This window comes from Limulus polyphemus, unplaced genomic scaffold, assembly GCF_000517525.1.
Source record: "Limulus polyphemus unplaced genomic scaffold, Limulus_polyphemus-2.1.2 Scaffold90, whole genome shotgun sequence".
Lineage (NCBI taxonomy): Eukaryota > Metazoa > Arthropoda > Merostomata > Xiphosura > Limulidae > Limulus > Limulus polyphemus.
In genome coordinates this window covers 715,050-738,231 of record NW_013665700.1, presented here as the reverse complement: position 1 = coordinate 738,231, position 23,182 = coordinate 715,050, and the positions used below count along the sequence as shown (strand labels likewise).

The 23,182-nt window shown below is 33.3% G+C and overlaps 1 protein-coding gene across 2 annotated transcripts in view; it reads left to right on the top strand.

Annotated features, from left to right (window-relative positions):
- The window catches only part of LOC106468653 (Down syndrome cell adhesion molecule-like protein 1), an 83,874-nt gene that overhangs the window by 27,667 nt on the left and 33,025 nt on the right, over positions 1–23,182 (top strand). For both annotated transcript variants that reach the window (XM_022397720.1, XM_022397718.1), the window contains exons 3-8: positions 542–703; positions 1,571–1,852; positions 11,198–11,317; positions 15,358–15,531; positions 19,219–19,366; positions 20,901–21,046. In XM_022397720.1, the coding sequence (XP_022253428.1) occupies positions 542–703; positions 1,571–1,852; positions 11,198–11,317; positions 15,358–15,531; positions 19,219–19,366; positions 20,901–21,046 (1,032 nt within the window). The remainder of the gene's footprint in view (positions 1–541; positions 704–1,570; positions 1,853–11,197; positions 11,318–15,357; positions 15,532–19,218; positions 19,367–20,900; positions 21,047–23,182) is intronic.

Genomic DNA, 23,182 nt, shown 5'->3' with positions numbered 1-23,182 from the left:
AACTTTACTATCATTTTCAAGCCACATCAAACTCTGTATTACCTTTCGTTACGTATAGTAAGTCACGTTTCATAGATAATTTTTCCACAAAAAGTAAATGTTTGTAGAAGAAGAGATGAAACATGACTTTTCCTTAACAATGGTTTAAAGTATGACGTAACTAAACCATATATTAATTGAAAATACAGTAGTACGTAAAACAATAGAATAATAATTCATTAGACTTAACATCTGTGACTAGCTGCAAAAGTTTTTGAAATATTCCTTGTAATTAGTCCAATTATGGATTTCTAACCAGAGGCGTGTAAAAAAACAGCACTTCCTCTGTATTTTTTTCTGCCACAAGTTGCTGCTCTGGTACCTTTTCGTTTTGTATCAGAACTCATCGGTTGGGATGGACCTTTGGCAGTCAAAATTCACTTGCTAATATTGGGCCTAATGACTTTCGTCAGATTCGACTTTTTCTACTACAACATAGTGGCGTATTATTGTTTGTATGTTATGAGGAAAATGTTAATTTATTTTCATTTTACTATTTCAGACAGTTTCGCCTTGCCTGTCAACGCTAGGCAGAGTATTCTGAAGAATGGAAGTTTGCTCATACAAGAAGTAACAAAAAATAGTGACGAAGGAACATACAACTGCCGTTACCATGACAATCGGCTTAGATCAAGAAATCATGTAGTCATTCTACGAGTGATCGGTATATATTATTACATAACAAGCTAAATTTTCTTTGACATATCTTGCATATTGGTCAACGTCTGCAGATTGCTGAATTTCGCGGTTTTAACACTGTGCATGTAAAAAAAATCAAAAACAAAACATAGACCAAGCAACATAAGCAATTGAAACTAGATATTTTCGTATTTCTGTTAAAAAGTAGCATTTCAATATGGGGAAAAATCTAATCAGAGGGTGACAATTTTTTTTACACACAAAGTTAAATATTTTATTTTAGGAAGCTTTTCAAGTGGTATTTTGAAATGTAAGCTTTGGGTAAGATACGTGATATTCTTTAAATGTATCTAATACGTCTTTTTTAAGCTTTTTATTACGTTCAATAGAAAATTTCGTAAAATTATCTTCCCTACAGTTAAAGCTATTTCAGAGTTTTATTGAAACGTCTTTCCTAAGATGTATTTCAGTTGTAGGGATGTTGAGAAGCAGGCTTCAGAAACAAGCTACTCCTATCGAGTAAATATACAAGACATTTCCTATCTCAGGTTTCAATGAACATCTGTTTTTGCATGTTACATTTAAAGGGAATTTCCTATTTCAAGTTTCAAAAACCAACTGTTTCTACTTGCTATATCTAAAAATAATTTATTATTTCAAGGTTCAAGAAACAACTACTTCTATATAGAGAAATCGTTTGGTAATATCTAGCTTTATTTACTTTCACGTTATCATCCTATATTTTATGCAACTCTATATTACACTTGTAATAAATTTTAGTAGCAACCAATACCATTTTCAAAGATTTCTTCCCAGTACTTTATTCAATCTTAAATCTGTTTCGACTCACTTAACGTGGCATTATTATTTATGTTTGTCGTTGTTGTTTCAGAACCTCCAGCGATCTCTCCCTTCCAATTCCCCTCAGATGCTGTAGTGGGGATGAGGATCAGAATAATGTGCTCCGTCATTCTTGGAGACCCACCATTTCATTTCACATGGCTAAAAGATGGAGTCATTCTCTCTGCAAGTTACGGCCTAAGTGTACAATATTTTCAAGATTACAGTATTCTTTCAACAACAAATTTAGTCCCAAAAAATTCGGGCAACTACACTTGTAGCGTCAGCAACGGTGCAGGGACTGCAAGTAATAGCGCCCTTTTAATAGTGAATGGTAAGTCATTTTACTTAATTACAAAAGAGGTACACAAAAGATATAACTAAAAAACCTCTAATGTGTTGAGCTCTGGAAGGGGAACGGGTTCCCCCTCTCAAAGCGATATTTTATGCTTTGTTCGATAGATAATCATAATCTACAGACATCTTAATTTTAAGTTTTATTTTAACTCACTAGAATGAGATCCTAAAAGTGCACGGCCCCAAGAAAGGCACTTATTTAACAGTAAATTAACATGGATTAGTCAAATAATTCTGTTAGTTCACGTGCAGTTTATAAGCAAGTGATGTCAAACAGAACTCTCGTTAAACACTGAATATATAGCAAAATAATTCGGTTATTCTAATACTGGACACGAATAAAATGTAGTTACCAAAGAGTTGTAAACGAATATTACTAGACTTACGGTGCTCTCAGATTGTCCTGACTTCTCTCAGAGTAACATGCAGGATCCGAAAATAATTTCAGAATTCCATAGATACTGTACACTGAAGCGGTGCCTTTATTTGCCTTCCCTCTGACTGTTTCATTGACTGGACGTAAGTCTTTATTAAAGCAAAGACAAGTTTATATCAACGCTTAAATAAAAGCTTGTGTGCTCGACTGAAGATAGAAATTTAACTAAAGTTTAACTAAAAGCTGTGGAAAAATAAAATATATCAAAATGCAGTCCAGTCGGATATCTAAAGTCCGAAATCTAGTAAGTCTATCTAAAGTTTACCTTATGATGTTAGAAAAACGCGTAGGTTCGAGAAGTCTTGATAGAAATGAATAAAAACCCTATAGCCCAAGCACTTTCGAAAGGTGGACCTTTCTTCTTCTGGGACAAACTGAAAAAGAAAGGTCCATCTTTCGAAAGCGCTTGGATTATAGGGTTTTTATTCATTTCTAACGTTTACCTTAAACAGAAAAAACATCACAAAATATTCAAGGTTGCCTCTCTCCAGACAAACTCGTTATCCACGTGACAGAGGGCTACTATAATGCCCAAAAGGGATGTCATATTCTTTGGCCAGTCACATGTCTTGCCAGCAAAGCAAATCAGTGTCTCAATCTATAGCGTTTTTCATGCTACGGCACGATCTCTCCTAATTAAAAACACATATGATGTCCTTCTAATTCACCCAATTATGTTAAGAACTAAAACAAGAGAAACTTACCAGTTCCCTTGGTCGATGTTCTATATAAAGATCGAAACCTGAAATACCCTGAAAATTTGAAAAAATAAATCTAGTTACTCATCGCAGTTGATATGGCTTACATATTTATTTCCATCATAAAGTTAAACAATGTGAGCTGTGTTATTATCCTAGTTTAAAACACGCTAGAAACATACTTTCATTAAGTGAATCCTTTATAGACAGCTCCTTGCATAGTAACTACACATCGATTAATATAAAGGGCTGAGTAGGTTATATTGAAAGTGCAAATCAGCAAGTCACGTAACAAACACAGCCGATATAAAGTTGCGATGAAATGACATTTTGACATTGCACAAAGTTTCTTATATAGTGTGATACCACCGAAAATTGATCGCTTTTGGGAATGGATGTAAGAGCCCTTTCTGACACAAAATATTCAGATATTCAGATAGTAAATATGTGATTTATCTTGGATTTAGTATTTCCAAGATGAGGATATCCCTCGTATTTAATGACATTGGAAAACAAAGGAATATGGATCAATTTAGGGCATCAAGAGACCATCCCAAAACATTTCTGCAACAAGTCTGTCCCAGTAATGGTAAGAAAAGTGCAGTTACTCTAACAGGTAAGAATCCACGAACAGAAACGTCAGTGGCAAAAGACGTCCACCTTCCCTAAACAACAGTAGGTAACATAACCATAAAGATCTTTATCTATATAAGTCAAATTTAAAGATATTACTTCCATATTTGTACAACTGTCGCTTACCTCAAACAGCTAGAGAAGGAAAAGGGTATTCATGCTATTAAACACGGAGAAATACTGATCTAGTTACCGGACACATTGCCTATGGATTTCTGTGCAACTGGACTGTTGAAACAGGCACTGGGAACCGTCATCCTCGTACAATACACGGATTCGTGGATCATGAAAAGCAAGTAAGGAAGAGTGATGTGCTTTGGAAATGACAGTGTTAGAAAGGAGTTTTTTGCAATAGAAACTACGCTGCAGGGCTATTGTCAAGATGCACAGTTTTCAGATAGAGTACAACTGGGTGTGGTGACGTGAAGTTTAACGGCATGATGAGGCTCCTAACTCATTTTCATATAACGTACTCAACCTCTGTATCTTGAATAAGATAATTATCATTGCAATATATGATATTATATTGTTTTGGACTCTGCACAGTATAAACATATATATATATATACGTTGATAAGAAAAAAAATATCTCATTAGAAAAGCAGATGCTGTTATACATATACTTGGTTTCTGAACTTCTATCGCATATATCGACTTGAATGTCCGTAACATGTAAATTTTTAAAATCACAAATAATATTTAACATTTAATTGTGTACCAGTTTAACGTTGAATATTATTTGTGATTTTAACTTTATACACAAGTGCCAAAATACTATAATTATGTAAATATTTATCCCTTTTTTTTATTATTTTACTTATATTTTCCGAATATTAATGTATAATGCTAGTTAAGTAAAAGTTTGTTTAGATGGTTTGGCAGATTTCGCTCAGAGTTAATGCAAGAATAATAACGTCATATTAAAAAAAATACTTGTGCAGAATAATGAGGAAAATATGATCCGAATTTTGAGACTAATGATACAATCTAAGAATTCCACAAAAGGCGAAAGTAAACAGACAAAAACAACTATTATACTATGCGCAGCATTTCTGTTTGAAATGAGTTGAAACCTAACACTTGTATTCCTTATGAGAAATATTGACTGGATACCAATCTTAGTCAGCGTATGATTTACGTGGAAAGAGAGACAGAAGCCATATTTATTTTGTTTCTAAGTTGCGACAGATGGCCTATTTCCCAAAATTACTATTACTATTGGTGAACATATACTAAGAAATATTATTTAAGTAGGAATGGCACCCTTCGGGGCCTATTTTATCTCGTACACTTCGTGAGTTTAATGAACTATTGGATTTGTAGCAACTTGTAAGAATGTCGAAAAAAAATACAACCAAAATCAATTCTCATTACTTAAAACCACAAGAATAACCTGATTCAAATCATTATAAACTCAGTAATACAACAGAATGTCTTTATTAATCCACAAATGTTTTTCTTTCTTCTTTTTACTTATTCATTGTTATTGGGACACGAAAATAATTTACTATGAAAAAATAGCACCCCCACCCCACCACCACCACCAAATATATGTATATGGAACTTAAGTCTTAGAAACTACGATTTCCAACGACTTATCATCATTAAAGAATAATCCAACTCTTCCTGTCGAAAATGCTTTAAGCCTTTATTATACACATCAATAAGATCTCGAAATATAACTTTGTGATTTACGGTAATGTGTTCAAGAACATTAACAAATGGTTAATTTAAACAAAACATTAAGCTTTACGACGGAGCTACTCAAAAACTATTTATGACTTTATTTAAACGTTCTGGGTGACTTTATTAAACGATTAAAATTCCAATATTTTGGGTATGAATTATGATAAGGAGGAACAAAATTAACATGTTTGAATACTGACGCTGCATTTCAAGAAATTTTTCTTATACCATTTGAAACTTAGGACACGTGTATACTGACACAAGTATTTCAGTACTACTGTTTACTTTTCAGAATAAAGATTCCAGAGAAGAATGCCGAGCTAGAGTTGTTTCCTTTGCTTGTGTATTGTTTTGTTTTTGTTTTTCGCGCAAAGCTACACGAGGGTTATCTGCGCTAGCCGTCCCTAATTTAGAGGGAAGGCAGCTAGTCATCACCACCCATCGCCAACTCTTGGGCTACTCTTTTACCAACGAATAGTGGGATTAACCGTCACATTATAACGCCCCCACGGCTGAAAGGCGAGCATGTTGGTGTGATGGGGATTCGAACCCGCGACCCGCAGACTGCGAGTCGAGCACCCTAACCACCTGGCCATGATTGCTTGTGGAAGGAAATAATGAAAAATTAGTAACATCTTTAGGCAAGGTTGTATGTTTGCTGTATGATTACTTACCCCAGTTAAGAGGGTCACAGTGAAAATACTGCCTTTCCATAAAGAGTTTAGAATATATCTGTAGTAAGATATACTCGGGCGATTTTGTGTAAGAATTTTACGTGTATATAATGAGCGAAAGGTCATAAATATGTACTACTCCTTTTGATTAAGTAAAGGTTACATATGGCAATGGCTATGTCATAGAAATTCATACCAGTTTGGCCCTATGTCTATGTCCTCTACTAAGGATAAGGCAAGCCCACCTCATTCAGTAACAAAATGTGTACAAGTTGGTAGGAGTTGGGCGCTATGTCTCTTGAATACGTCATTTGGAACAGTCGTTGACTTGCATAATCTATAGATTAAAAAATACCCACCAAGGTCCTTTAACTTGAAAGTGTGATATAACATTATTTTTGTTCTCCTTGTTCTGTGGAGACGCATTTCAGAAAACCTTCTTATTCCAATAGTCTGTTGAAGTCGCCACGGGAAATATAAGCTGGCTAGTTAGCAATAAACATGAACGTAGTTGTGAAAAAAAAAGCTTTATTTTTATTAGTTTAATTGTATTTGCATGTTTTTCTTTTGTCGTTTGTGTTCAATTCAATCTTTATTTAACATTTCTAAACCTGCGTCTTTCGGTTACTTTAACATATCTGTCGAACATATGTGTACATGAATACCACAAGCGCCGCGGAATACTTTACCCACATAAACATTCAGATACATTATATGTTACTTGAGTAAAGCATCGGGATCCATATTAATAACGCAGGTCACTCAGAAGTACGATACTGAGGACAAAGTAATGGATACTAACTAAATCATGTACGTTGCCTTTGCAAATCATCAAGGTGCACAATTCTGGCTTACGCTAGAAAATCCTGATACATCTTACCCACGTGGATCATTCAGATAAATGTGGCCCGGCATTGCCAAGTGATTAGGGCGCTTGAAGGTCGCGGGCTCGAATCCAAATATGCTCGCCCTTTCAGCCGTGGGGGCGTTATAATGTGATGGTCAATCCCATTATTCGTTGATAAAAGAGTAGCCCAAGAGTTGGCGGTGGGTGTGTGATGACTAGTTGACTTCCCTCTAGTATTTCACTGTTAAATTAGGGACAGCTGGCGCAGATAGTCCTCATGTAGCTTTGCGCGAAATTCAAAACAAACCAAACCAGATACATTGACTCGAGGTAGAGTACTTTAAGATACATTAATCACGAATATCGGACTTTTGTATTACAGTAGAGTGTCCTCAAATGTGTTATCCATATGGATCATTCAGATACATTATGGTAATTCAAAGTAGAGCATCCCAAAACCTGTTATCTGTATAGATCATTCAGATACAGGGTGGTTGGCTATACGGTAGAGAATTCTGAACAGCTTAATACACACAATATATTTTGATTAATTTAACTTCTTCAGTTGAATTAACCTCGTTCTGACTAAGATCTTATTACATTTCTCTTTAAATAGTCTTCCAGTTGGACAGTGGTAAGTCTACGGATTTACAACACTAAAATCAGGGGTTTGATTCCACTCGGTGGACAAAACAGATAGCTCGAGATAATTTTGCTATAAAACACAGGCTCTTCAATTAAACGACTTAAATTTATAAAGCCTAGAAAAGCTTTTTTTTAAAAGAAATTAATTATTTTTCGTACTGATATTTTAGAATGCGTTGTAATGGCAATTCCCCATTAATCTCAACAGTCAGAAACATTTTCTGTGCAACAATATATTCTTTATTGTTTCGTACTATTTTGGAAGAAATTCTAACCCATAAACAATAGGGAATCCTCAATAGCCGCGGTACTTGAAATTCTTTTAGGCAGGATTAGAGTAAATTAATCTATAAGACCTTGGGCGTGGTCAAATACAGCAATCGAAAGGATTTGACCTCCTGAGTCTAACTGTAATTAGATCTGAAATCGGTCAAGAGATGGCGGAACTATGAGCTAAAAGTTTGTCCTTGAAAAAAATAAAATAAAAGCTCAGAGCCGTTCTATAAGCCGCTATGCCGCGGCTAAAAATTAGAAATAACTTGACGTCATTTACGTTCTTTAGAAAATTTAAAACATGTCTATTTTATCTAATTCAAAAACAAGTTAAGAACATCATATGCTTTTTACAAAAACGAGTTTCCATTTCGCTTTGTTTATAATGTGCATAATAAATTTTGAAGAAAGTTAACAATTCCATTCATCTAGCACCAAATGTTTCACACTGTGATTTGATCATTGCGTTACCATATCTAGTCACATGTAGACTCAGTAAAAAATAAAATAACATGAAAATACTAATTAAAAGAACTTATCCACAAATTAATGTGAAAATTGTTTTAGACTTCAAAAAAGGTAGTATTCCGTTACTCGAACTTTCTCACGTGATATATAAATATTCATATCCTCACTGTAAAAGAGGTTATATTGGCTCGACTATTCAAACACTTGGCACGCCGATTAAGGAACACTCGAAAAGAACGCTTGACGTTCTCTCATTTATATAAGAGCACACATGGAACTGTGGTATTCCTTTTCACAGTAACCTGTTTTCAATCATTGGTTCAGCTGATTGTGAGAGGATGCTTAGGATTAAGAAGCTTTATTCAACAAAGCTTTAAAGATAGAGCTCAATTTAAACCAAAATTAAGCACCATTAAGATATGAAACGCGAGAAAAATTTTTTCTATTGAATCAAGTTAACAAAACCAAAACTTAACTTGAATTAAACTATCATTCTCTAGGGACTAATATGTGAGTCGATCTGCTTTATTAATATAGTAAATATTTGCTAAACATGTGTAGTAAAATCAAATCCTTATCAGACCTATATTAATCTGAAATCCTACTGCATTGAACATATATCAACTTACTTATAAGTAAAAAAAACACAAACATCTTGAAAAAAATGGAGATTAAACATAAATTAACATAAAAAATAACAAAAAAGACTTATACACCTTTACAAACACAGTCTTTACAATAGCTTTTGACAATAGCTGTTGCCATCTTTAGGCGCTAGATCACGTCGATATTCTCGAAAAGTGTAAAAAGTTTCATAAATAAATTGTAACAATCTGGAAAATATCCACAAAAAAAACAAATATACTCCAAAATGTTTTTTCTTTCATATTCGGTATTTTACGTGTTTTTTCATATCATCTTTATCGTACTGATGTGAAAGTTTTTGTAGGAATCGTTCTTTAAAGAGTTCTTTAAGAGACAGAAGTGTTTTGTGTAGCGTGAGTTTTATACCAATACGTGCGGCGTAATATTACTCAGTACTGCAGAAAAGTAATTGTTGAAGAGGATTATCCACCTTGTATATAAAATGTATGCATGGAATGAAACAGGGAAAGTGCTATTAATATGGATGTTCTTGGTTTTATAGTAGTGTTGCTGAAGTTGATATGAATAATTCACTATGTAGTTTATTCTGTCATTAATCTTCATTTTTCTTATTAACATTAGACTTCCTAAAAATAAATCTGTACTTCAGGTTCTAAAAGTAAGATACGGCTGAGTTAGTTTAAAGATTTTCCAAGAGTAGAAGAAAAAGTTTCTTAAGCTTCATAAAAATAGATGCCATTTATATTTTCTGAAAGAATGTAAAAATCATTTCGTTCCTAATTCTTTTAAAGCTAAGAATTTCTTCCAAAATAGTACGAAACAGTTTGTTTGTTAGGGCACTCGACTCGCAATCTGCGGGTCGCGGGTTCGAATCCCCGTCACACCAAACATGCTCGCCCTTTCAGGCGTTGGGGCATTATAATGTGACGGTCAATCCCACTATTCGTTGGTAAAAGAGTAGCCCAAGAGTTGGCGGTGGGTGGTGATGAACTAGTTGCCTTCTCTCTAGTCTTACACTGCTAAATTAGGGACTGCTAGCGCAGATAGCCCTCGTGTAGCTTTGCGCGAAATTCAAAAACAAATAAACAATACAATAATAGCTTATTATTCAACAGGTACACTAGATATTCAAATATAAAATCTTAATATTTCGGTAGACTTTATTTTCGTTCTTCAAATCAACATGAAAACATAACATGTATTGAGCACATATATTTTTTTCTAATATAAACGTTCTATTTTTTCCACCGGCCACGATCATTTCATGTAGATAACAGATTTTTTTCAATGTTTTTACTGTTAAGAATCGTTCAAAATAAAGAAACGTAAATATTATGTCACTTTAATTCCCAATACTTTCTTCGGCAATCAATTATTTTCATAATTAAGGATAAATGAAAGAATCTGAAACCAATAATATCCATTCGTTCCCTCTGTATTATAAGAGCTGATATTGAAAGTTAAACTTATATTGTATGTTACATCAATATATTCGTAACACTATTCCTCGCCGTCTCTGCTTTAGATATATAAACTAATCATCGTAATCAAGGAAAATTTATTTATCACACTGACACGCATATATATATATATATCAAATATTTCAGAAACTGACTCTAATATACGGGCTTTCACTTAGTAATTAAATTTTAATTTATATAAGCTAATTAATAGAGCCGTTTTGTTTATGAATTACGTCATATACAACATTAATGTTCTAACTTCACTGGCCAGTGAAAGTAGTGTTAAGCCTATTTGTCTCCTAATGTTACAATAACTCCATCAGAATTCACGCCAACGAACTTTCAGCGTTAATATTAATCAGTTCATTTCCATTTTAGAGTTTTGTAGGATTACAGTTAGCTTATAATGAACTAGGGAAGTTTTACAGTTAGCTTATAATAAACTAGGTAAGTTTTACAGTTAGCTTGTAATAAACTAGGAAAGTTTAAATTTATCCAAGCTATAAAAATACAAACTGCAAGGAACATTGTTTTTCAATAACATCTACCGCCAACTCCTGGGCTACTGTAATTGGATAATGTGATTTGACCGTCACTCTCATATTGCCCTAACAACCCCAAAGGACGGATTATGACTTCGTATTTTATTTTATGCAGCAACGAGATGCAAACTATAACCATCAGATCCACACGCAGACACGCTAACCAACAGAAAGGATTATTCTAGTCAATATTTATTATATTTCAAAAACATATGTGATGCTATACATATCTATGAAAACCTGAATAATTTTAATCATTCTTCTACATAACCTTTACATTACAAATATTGTTTTAGCCTAAATCACTGATGTGTCATTCCATATTTATAAATCTGATATTTTCCTTTTCAGCGCCCCCTAGCTGGATCGTGGAACCGCAAAATATGGAAGTTGTTCTTGGAAGATCAATTAGAATTGACTGCAGTGCTAATGGCCTACCGAAGCCTAAAATAACATGGAAAAAATCCGAAAGTTAGAGTTTATGTTATTGTATAAAATATTTATAGTTTATAGTGCACTTTAATGTCGTTTTCTTAAATAAAAGTTATCTCTTTAAAATGTACTTCAGATTAATTATTTATATTAGATTAATAATAATATTAATAACTTAATAATATCAAAATAAGAAGAACGTTAATAATGTTATCACTTGAAAAATTCTCAATAATTTGTTGTAATGATTGAACTTGTTAGATAACTGCCGTGAATAATAAGAGATTCCCAAGTTTGCCCCCGAAGAATGAAGGTCCACCTTTCGAAAGCGCTCGAGTTATAGGGTTTTTATTCATTTTTATCAAGACTTCTTGAACTTACGTGTTTTTCTAACATCATGAAAAGATAACATTGTCGTTGTTGTTTTAAATAATCACCCATTTGTAAAATTTAATAAAAATGCATAGTTTGTTTATATTTTCGTAATTGTAAGTAGTTGGGTATCGTACTGCAATAGACGTTTTGGGGAAAAATAACAAAAGAATTGCTAAAAAATTATTATTTAGTGTCCGAAAATAAAAAAAAGCTGGATTTGTTTTACAAAACCCCTAATAATGTAAAGTTCTTGAACAAAACATTTACCTTTAGATTTTGCTACTAACATACTATTTTTGATAATAAATAAAGTTACTTGTTTTTAACAATATTTGCATAAGTAACTTAAAATTATTATTGTTTACCTCAAGCAAACGCTTTGAGCTAAAACAGACAGGTCGATTCTAAATTATTTTTCTGATATATATATGCCTCCCAGTGGCACAGCGGTATGTCTGCGGATTTATAGCACTAAAACCGGGTTTCGATACCCGTTGTGGGCAGAGCACAGATAGCCCATTGTGTAGCTTTGTGCTTAATTCCAAACAAACAAACTGATATATATATTTGTTCTCTGTAACCGAATAACGAGTTGTCAGAAACGTTGGAAAAAGTGCATTGTACTATTGCTGTAAATTCCTAGGTAAATTTCCGCTTTTAGCTACTTTTTTTTTTTCCTTACTACGGATTTTATTCTTCGTTTTTGTGAGTTTGTTTCAACTTGTAAAACAGTGTCATACATTAAACGCTCGTAACTGTTTCATACTCTGTACTCTATTATAAACATCGTTACTTTACTTTATTGTTTACTTTACGTATAGTTTTATTAAATAAAGTTACGTCTACGTAAATTTATTTGTCTGACCGCGTAAAATTTTTACAAATAGACCAGGATTTATCGATCTAACACATAATGCCTGAAAGAAAGCGTAGCTTAAATGATATGAATGAAAATGATAGAATTCAGGCGAATGACATGAAAACTATCGCAAATGTTTTGAAGGTAGCAGCTAGTTTGATTAATATTTCGCTTTTAGGCCTTCTAGAGTCAGCTATGTTACTGAATATCAAATAGAGCCTTCATTTACAGTCAAACAAAAATAAGAAATATATCATATTTAAATATAAGATTTTTATCTATTTATCAATTTTAAAAGAACTGCGATAGACGTAGCAATTTGATAGGTTTCAGCCTTTTCTTTATTTGCCGGCAGTGGCTCAGTGGTAAGCTTGAGAGCTTATAACGCCCAAATTCGAGGCTTGAACCTGTGGAAGGAAAAGCACAGGTAATCCTTTGTGAATTTTTGTGCTTAATAAGAAACAGTCAGATTTCTTTATTGTTTAACGATGTTATAAATATTTTCTTTGTTTTAAAAGAAAGGAGTTCTACGCTCCATTTTTCGACTGAATTTGTCTCCCGATGGACCAGCAGCAAGTTTATGGATTTACAACACTAAAATCCGGAATTTGATTCCCCCTCAGTGGACAGAGCGCTGATAGCCCATTATGTTTTTGCTTTGCGCAAAAACAGCAACAACAACAACCGAATGAAGTATTATGATTTTCATTTGTTGTTGAGTTTGTTTTTAAAAAAATCAAGCAAAGAAGTCATAAAAATAAGTTCAGTAGAAATGATTCCATGAAAACTTTGGATGAAAATATCGACTTTATCTTAGCAGATTATATAATCCCCTAACATCATAGATTTTATGATATTAATATACACTCGCTAACTTACATCATTAACTATGTAAATTATAGATATTTGCTATTAACCCCCTCGAACTTTTGAATTCAAATTGAAGTACCTTGTAATTTAGGCGTGTTGCTAACATTTACTTTCTCGCATCTAATTCTGATTTCAACCCTAATTTAGCAAAACTAACAAAACAGTATGCTTTAAAAGTAATGAAATGTACGTGTTAATTTATTTTTCTAAAGTTTAAATCGTTACTAATCTGATACATTCAACTTCTGTGAATTAATAGTCGACTCATGAATTGTTATTGGCTCTATGAATCTTGTCAAATATTAATTACAATGTAAGATATTTCCCAAGATGACTAGAAATAATTATAAGCTTTACGATCATTTATGCACAATACATAGTTATTTTATTAAGAATCTAAATTCTATGAAAAACCTTATGTTGAAAATTTGAACTTTGAATCGTGTACCGTAAAGCGAAATATAAGAAATCATTGAAACTGCGTTTAAAACTTATCTCTGTAAACGGAATTAGGAGACTGCGTACTCACGAATTAGGCTACTATATAAGTAAATGAAGGAAAAGATAACCGTTATTCTGTTGCTAGCGGGCGAAAGCAAAGAGTTTGAAATAATGAACCATATTTGTAGAGATGTACCATGAAAATAATTGCAATAATAAAGCGGCAGTCCGAGCATACTACAAAAAGTCCAACACAGGATCGGAGCCACTTACATGTTTCTGTCTGCATAATGGTTAGAAAGTCCTCAGAGAGAGGAACTGACTAAGTACCGCTACACACCACTAAAACTCTTGCTGTTATATCCATAGTACGAACAGTTCCTACATGTTGGGAACTGCTTGTACTATGGATACAGCAACAAGAGTTTTAGTGGTGTGTAGCACTTCGGCAATAGTGTCCATTGATGTATTGAAAAACCTTGGCTACAGTTCCTCTCTCTGAGGAATCAAACTGATTTACCATGGAAAGCTTTGTTGTCTTTCATATATTCCTGTAACCCACCCAATGTATAAAGTGCGCGATATGAATCCAGATAAATATTTGAATTGGGGTTTTTTGCCACCTTAATAAAAATTGGCCATGCCGCATAAACCCATTTCACTATTCATAGAAATATCATACCCATAATACTGTCATCTGGGTGGATAACATTCCACAGGTTACGTAAAGATAATCTTTGCATCCGGCAGAGGTAAGCTTGTGGTGTATAATTGCACAACTGACTCGTTCTTATTTGAGGATTAAACACCTTGTTTGTTTGGCGACGTACATAATTACTATAGAAGATTACTGTGAGTTCTTGAACGCTATTCTTGTGCCACAACTCCAACAGCATGGATGTGTCGAGGATGTCACACTCATGTAAGACGATAACCCCATCCCAAATTTAGTACCTGGGCTCTTAGCTGTGATTTTCCATCATGTCTGATCAACTTTACCCCGATGATTACTGATTATGGAGCTTTCTGAAGATGTGGGACTATCGCCATAACCCAGTAACCATTTCTCACCGAGATAAGTTTGAACGATTCTTGGTGAGGTGTGTCGTAATGCAGTATCTAGTATTGTTGTCAGAATGAGTACAGCAATTAACAATGATAGTGACAACATTGAATAGTCGCTAAGACCAATGGAAAACACTTCTCGTGATTTCTTTTGCGTCCATGCAAAATATTTCGCCCCGATGTTTTAAGATTCGCCCTAAAAACTTCTAAATTCCCGTACTAACTATATAGCAGCTCTGTTTAATTAACTGCTTCTTAAGATAATAAAAAAGTAACATTTTTAATAAAATCTATTTTCTAATAACGAATCTATTTTATAGTATTAAATTCAGTCTTTGTAGTAAGTAACAAAGGAAAATATTTTATAATTATGCATTTTGTGTTCGCTCTTACTCAAAAGCTGCAAACTTAATGATATAATTTTTGTCTAACTTGTCTTTCAAGTTAACTTTTTTGTACCTGTTTTCAGGTAATGAACCCGCAGATTATACTCCAATCTACAACAGTCATAAACACACCCTTTATCCTAACGGCTCGCTTCTCATTCATTCCGCTAGCAAAGATGAAGAAGGCTATTACGTTTGTGAAGCCAGGAATGGATACGGAACAAACTTGAATAAATTGATTAACCTAACTGTGAATCGTAGGTATAGCTTATGAAGTTCAATGATATATAGATATAAGTTAGTTACTTAATAAAACCAAAAGTCTTATGTCTGTATACACTTCGATTTTTAACTTAACAATAAAATTAGAAAATCTCTACACACACTTTCTATGCCTCAGATGTTTGTTCAAAGATAAAATCTAAAATAACTGACCCTCACACCCGGTGGTTCAGCGGTAAGTCAGTGAGCTCATGACGCTACAAATTAAGTTTCAATACCCGTCGTGGACAGTGCACAAGTAGCCCATTATGTAGCTTTGTGCTTTACACCAAGCAAACAAAAAAATCTGAATAAAATTAAATACATTGATTGACACAGAAGAACGATCTTGACAACAACCAATATCGATTTAAACCTAAAAGACAAGAAAGTGACAGTAATATTAATATGTTGAAGTAACGAAAGAATTAAGGCTACGCCCAGTGTCAATTTGTTTGTCCTAAATAACATAAAAATCTGACCATGCTGTTTAAATGTTTACGACAAATAAAGCACTTATGAAACATTTTTTTCATACATTCTTTAAAATGTAAAGATAATACAATTAACATTGTTTCTTTGTAACTTGTATTGTCATGTCTAAACTCATTTTATATTTCTGTTTTTTTTTCTTTTTATTCTTAAGAATAAATCAAGAAATATTTTATTGTTGTTCCATTGCGTAGCTATGTGCTTCATAGCGAACAATCCTTTCATTGTTGTTAGCGCTAATGTTTTTTTCATTTTTAGAACATGTTTTAATTCAACATGGATATGCATTTTTTGTGAAATATAAATTCATCGTTATAGTCTAACATTTAGACTAAAATACAAAAAGAACATTTAAAAAATATGATAAATTATTTTCACTTAAAACAATAAAATATGAGGTGTTGGTGAAATAAACACCTGTATATGTGATTTCAAAAATAGTAAAATATCATCATGTGCTATTAAATGTGTAGGGTAACCTTAACAGAAAGAGTTAATTTCAGTAATTTCAGTGCAAAGTGAGTAATTAAAATTATCTATTTTTACCAAGTAAATCTCGCTGAAAAAACAGACTCTGCGATAAAAACCTGACGTGGCCTGATAGTTAGGGCGTTCCACCTTACAAACAACGGGTGGCAGGATTGAAACCCGTCCCCAAACATGCTTGCCATTTCAGTGTTATAATGTGACGGTCAATCTCACTATACGTTAGTAAATAGTAGCCCCAAGAGTTAGCGGTTGGTGGCGTTCGCTAACTGCCAACACCACCTAGCCTATCACTACAAAATCAGGTACGGGTAGCGCAGATAGACCTCGAGTAGCTTCGCGAAAAATTCAACAAAAACAAAAGAAAAAAGAAACCCTACCGTGAAACGTTTAATTAAACTTTTTCAACACCATATGAAAAAGTTCAACCTTTCTTTTGAAAGCGTGTCTATTAAAAGTTTCAGTGCGCTTTAACTAGCATAATTTAAGCGTTTCTAAATTTTGTTTACAACATCTACGAACAAATAATGTTTGCTTTCTTGTTGTTATTTTCAAATGAATATATTTAAAACTAGCTGGAGTACCCGTCCCCTGGGCGGAAGTGATATAAATTCATGATTAATGGAAGGTTATCTTAGAGTATGAAAAAGTGCTTCCCTTATATGTAATTGTAAAAAAAAAAAAAAAAAAAAACGCCCAAAAAAAACTCAAAACACAAAATGTAAAAACGCAATTTTGCATTTATCTCCTCAAGGACCCAATAAACTTAGTGAAGATCCATTTACAGGGGGCGAAGTAGTGGTAAAAAACGCCCATAAAAACCGCAAAACTGAAACTTTGTATGTATCTCTCCACGGACCCAATGAACTTCCACACCAGATTTGGTGAAGATCCGTCTACAGGAGGCGAAGTTGTTACATGGACATTCAACAGACAGCAGTATGATATCTATGTAGATGTAATTTTTAATTCAACATTTTGTCAACGTTGTGTAAAATTGTAATTTACAAACAATCAACCGCGTACTTAGAAAATGCCATATTGTTGACAGTACAAACTTATCAACCTTTATACGTGTTTATTCTGTTTTTAATTATTTCATGACCATGTCTTGTTTTACCCAAAGGAAAACCAACTAAGTTGTTAAGCCTGATAAACTGCCATATTGTTGACAGTACAAACTTAGCAACCTTTATACGTGTTTATTCTGTTTTTAATTATTTCATGACCATGTCTTGTTTTACCCAAAGGAAAACCAACTAAGTTGTTAAGCCTGACAACTTCCACCATCAAATATTAAAAGAAATGGACTTATTATCGAGAACTCTGAATGATTATTGTATAAATTCTGGGAATGCTGACAATCCTAAAGAAGAAAATACTTTACTGTTTCTTCCCGCGAAAACCAAATACAAACCAATAATATCAGTTGGTGATCACAAACTTTAATAAACCATTTCCATCGTTTTTAAAGTATATTTGATTCAGTGTAGTAATAGTGATGAATAAAAATTGTAATTACAGTATATGGTCCATTTTAATGTATATTTGATTAAGTGTAGTAATAGTGATTAATAAAAAATATAATTACAGTATATATGGTCCATTTTAATGTATATATTTGATTAAGTGTAGTAATAGTGATTAATAAAAATTATAATTATAATACATGGTCCATTTTAATGTATATTTGATTCAGTGTAGTAATAATGATGAATAAAAATTACAATTACAGTATATGGTCCATTTCATGATACCAAACTGAAGTCTGTATACTTTAAATAACTTTTTTCTTTACACAGGCTTGATATGAACGTGCATTTAAATTTCATTATACAAATTCTGGAATTTTCTAGGTATAATGTTTTTTTATTATTACATAGTTTTTATGTTTATTATGCAGTATTTATTTAAAAGGCCTTAAAGCTTTCTGACAGTTTACGTGACAGTTATTAAAAACAAATGTATTTTTTTTGTTATTAATATATCAGTTTCAAATATATTTTGACCTCAGATTTACTTGTGACTAATAAGTATGCCCCCCAGTAGCACAGCGGTATGTCTGCGGACTTACAACGCTAGAATCTGGGTTTCGATACACGTGGTGGGCAGAGCACAGATAGCCCATTGTGTAGCTTTGTGCTTAATTATAAACAAACAAGCTAATAAGTATACATTTTTCTCAGGAAGGTCTCTTCTCAGGTGAGAGTTTCAAAATTATTATCTTAAAAAAAGTATTCGATCTTTAGCTTTAGTGAATTATGTTGAAAATATATAATATCTTATTCAGTAAAGTCACTGCTATCATTATGCCTATTTTTTCACGGTCTTCATTTTTTCATCGTAGACTTATGCTGATAGTTGAATGTGTTTAACCCAATTTTTAAACTATAGTCTAAAGAAGAACTCGAGAAATTACGTATTCGTATTACCCAAAATTCATTTTTTACTAATTCTGAGAAAATACTGATTCGACGTTTCAGCCAAGCGACCGTAATAAAAATTCAAAAAGAGTTTCTATTCGAATTTACACCTTTCTCGTATCCTTCGTCGAAACTTTAATCAAGTTCTATCTCTGTTTCTCGTAACACTCTAATCTATTTCACTCTCAGGCTTGAGGATATCAATACGCTTGTGTCATGTCGAAATCGTGTATGTGAGTTATATTGAAGCTGGGTACTTATGTAGAAACTTATTCTTTACAGAGCCACCCATATTTAACGTCAAGTTCAGATCTCACTCGGTACAAAAAGGACAGTCAGTGGATATTCCTTGTGTTGTAGCAGGAGATCAACCAATAAAGTTTACCTGGCTAAAGGACGGCCTCACCTTGACCAACAGCTCACGATATCTGTAAGTTATGTGCGTATATATCATGTAGTGTTGTAGTAGTAAGAGATCAACCAATATCTGTATCTGTGAGTTATATGCGTATATATCATGTAATGCTGTAGTAGTAAGAGATCAACCAATATCTGTATCTGTGAGTTATGTGCGTGTATATCATGTAATGCTGTAGTAGTAAGAGATCAACCAATATCTGTATTTGTGAGTTATGTGCGTATATATCATGTAATGCTGTAGTAGTAAGAGATCAACCAATATATGTATCTGTGAGTTATGTGCGTATATATCATGTAATGCTGTAGTAGTAAGAGATCAACCAATATCTGTATCTGTGAGTTATGTGCGTATATATATCATGTAATGCTGTAGTAGTAAGAGATCAACCAATAAAGCTTACCTGGCTAAAGGACGGCCTCACCTCGCGATATCTGTAAGGTATGAGTGTGTATATCACACAATGCATTTTCTATTAGCCAGAAAGACACTCAGACCTCTTGCCACAATATTTATTACATGCACATGAGATTTAATGTGATATGGTAACATGAATTTATATATAATACATTCAACTATAGTTGATTTCGCTTTTTCTTTTTTGTTATTTAAAGATTGAAATAATTAGCTTTAGCGGACCAGCAGATATTTTTTATCATATTACTGTGCGAAAATGTAACTATTGTCTAGAGCTGTGATAGACATTCTTTGTATGAATTTGTGAAACACGGTTTTACTTGTGTAAATATAGTATACAGTTCACTTGTGTTAATACGGTGATAAATTAACAAACAACATTTGTAAGCACATTAATGTCTATTGTTGAAACTTATGACATATTTCTATAACACCTTACTCTTTCTCTCAAAGTGAAATGTTTACAATGATCCTAACTTTGCTTTAATCTTGTAAACATATGCATGGCAGTATTAATTTGGAACCTGATTCTCATTGAATAAAAATAACGAATACCTTATACACTTAATTATAATCTAGCTAAATAACTTGATAGATCGACATTGCAAAAGTAACAAAACTTTATCGGTTTGATGAGTTGAAAATCCATAATTCTTTCAACCGACATTCACTTCTAAGCAGTAATAAATTTATTTTACATTGCGTGTAACCTATAATAAGTGTTTTTATGTGCTTATCTTGCAATTTTACAGTAGCTATGCCTGAGAAATTATCCACCTAAGCTAAAGACGTTGCAACAGAAAAAAAACATCAAATAAATTCTCCAGTAAACAATGGAATTCTCAGAAGTTATTTTAGTAAACCATATTTGTTAAACAAATTATGCTTAAGTCTTATATTTAAAAGGTCTACATTAGAAATAAAATATTATAGTTTATTATAAATTCTACAACCCGTGAATGGTAGTTTTAGACGGAGGAAGTTCTGGACTTAAACACTCATATCTGCTTTTATTATTCTACAGCCCGTGAATGGTAGTTTTAGAACATTTTTAATGTATAGATGGAAGTTATAAATCTTAGAAGTTTATGAATATATATATGTGTGGATTTCTTTTTACAATTTCCAGAATCTCAGCGTCAGAACTACCGCTATCGAGCCACATGTCTACACTAAAGATTAGACAAACGAGCAGGAATGATTCAGGGACTTATTTGTGTGAAACTCGCAATAAGTATGGAGAGGATGCGGTGAAAATCCATTTATTGATTCAAGGTGAGTAGGGTATACAGCAAGTTAGTCTGCGCTTTTTAGCAACTAGCAATAACTGGTACCTATGAATTTCATTTCTACTTAGAACTATTAGGTGTCCTTCATTAGGCTGAGTTAACGAAAAAGATTAATTTTCTATATAAAGACTGCAAAAAAGGGAACTACTGACAGACAAAAAATAACAGAATCTCTCTCGCTATGTCTTGTATGTCCACATATTGCTTTGTAATTACAATAAAGGGAATAATCCTCTTCATAGATAACAACGATAAAGCATAGAACATTAGATCTCGTAGTTGTTTATAATTTTTTTACAGAGAAAAAAAAGATGGTCACTTTTAAGGCAAAAAGGCGGGAACTTGACCCCCCCCTGCCACACCCATGCACGTCACTTCATTATAGTTTTTGCTAAGGATATTTTCCGCTCTTAACTTGCAAATAAATATGGCGACGCCCTAAACCGTCCCTAAATTCTAACTACTGTCCAAAGAGAGGGCAACGAGTCGGTAGCACCTGCCGCCACAAACAGTTGTCTTGGTCTTTCAACCTTGAATCCGTCGATCCGTAGCCAAACTGGACTGTGCCCGGCCCTTGATAAATAGTATATCTACATAAGCGTACATCAACTACTGGGTACCATTAAATGTGGATTAACGGAGATTGATCCATTGATATATTCTTTGATAATGATAAATTTATTTTGACATCTGACTGAAATCACTGACGTTCTTCTTTCAAACATGTTAAATGCAATGAATGGCAATAAAATATCAACATTGTCCAAGTTTCAACATGATTAAAACTGAGAAAAATAAGAAAACGTATTTTGAAATTAAGCCGTAAAAATGAGCATTAATTATTGCTTTACATAAGGGAAAGAAAATTATAAATATATTGATCAAAAGCTTATGTTTCGAAAGGCACGGATCAAAGAATATTAGTGTTTCACTTGAAGTTGAAAGTCTGATAAGATGAATGAACGTCAAAGAAAAACGTTCAGACGGAAGGATAGTGGATGTCGAAGAATTTCAACATCAAAGCGATTCAAAACACACAGGAACCAAATGCAGAAATATGAGCTATGCATGAAGTTAAATTCAGCGACAGAAATGTCCAAAAACGACTGGAAGAAAATGGTCTGCATGAAAAAGTTTCAACAAAGAAAACTAATATTTCACGTATGAATGTCGTTAAGAGTTAAACTTTGCAAACCTCAGATAGTATAAAAATGTGTTTTCTGGAAACTAGTGTAGTTTTTTTTTCTCTGCGGACACGTGAGTCTCAGATGTTTAAGCATGACAAAACAATGAAATATGAAACGAGTCATAACGTTGTGGGAGGGGGGGTTCTCATACAAGAGAGGGAGAGTTACTCAAAAATAATAATGGTATTACGAATAAAGATAAGCATCAAAACATCCTGATTCTTTATGTAATAACTAGAGTACGACGTTTAATGGGCGCTGGTTTTGAATTTGAATAAAATAATGACCCTAAACAAGATGCCTTGCTGAGGAAAAGGTATTTAAAGGGGACGAAAAGTGTCGGCGATATACAGGTTATGAGACGACAAGCCTAGAATTTCGATGGTAATCCAATTAAAAATGTGCCGTATCATTTATAAGTATTATGTATTATTAAAAAAATAGAAATCAACCAATCTTCAGCAAAAAAAAATGAAAAAAATTGGTTTTTTGTCTCCAAACACTATATATTGATAATTAAATGTGTTTTGTGCCGAATGAACTTCTTAATCTAATATATTGTCGTACTAAGTAGATATACGTATACATGTATAACACGTAATCTTAAAGAATACTTTTCTTTTTGGAATTTTACATAAAAAATGTCAATGCTGATACCGTACTTGTGACCGTATTTGTGTAGTTATACAGAAAAGAAGACAAGAAAAACTTTGCGTTGATGTAATTTCAGATACGTATAAAGTGACTGGGCCCGGCATGGCCAGGTGGTTAAGGCGCTCGACTCGTAATCTGAGGGTGGCGGGTTCGAATCCCCGTCGCACCAAACATGCCAACCTCCCCATTTACCTGGTCCCAAGTCCAGGATGAGAAAGGAGAAGGGTTGGGCTAGCAACTCCACCCCTAAAACCAACCTGCTACAAGTAACTTGGCGAGGT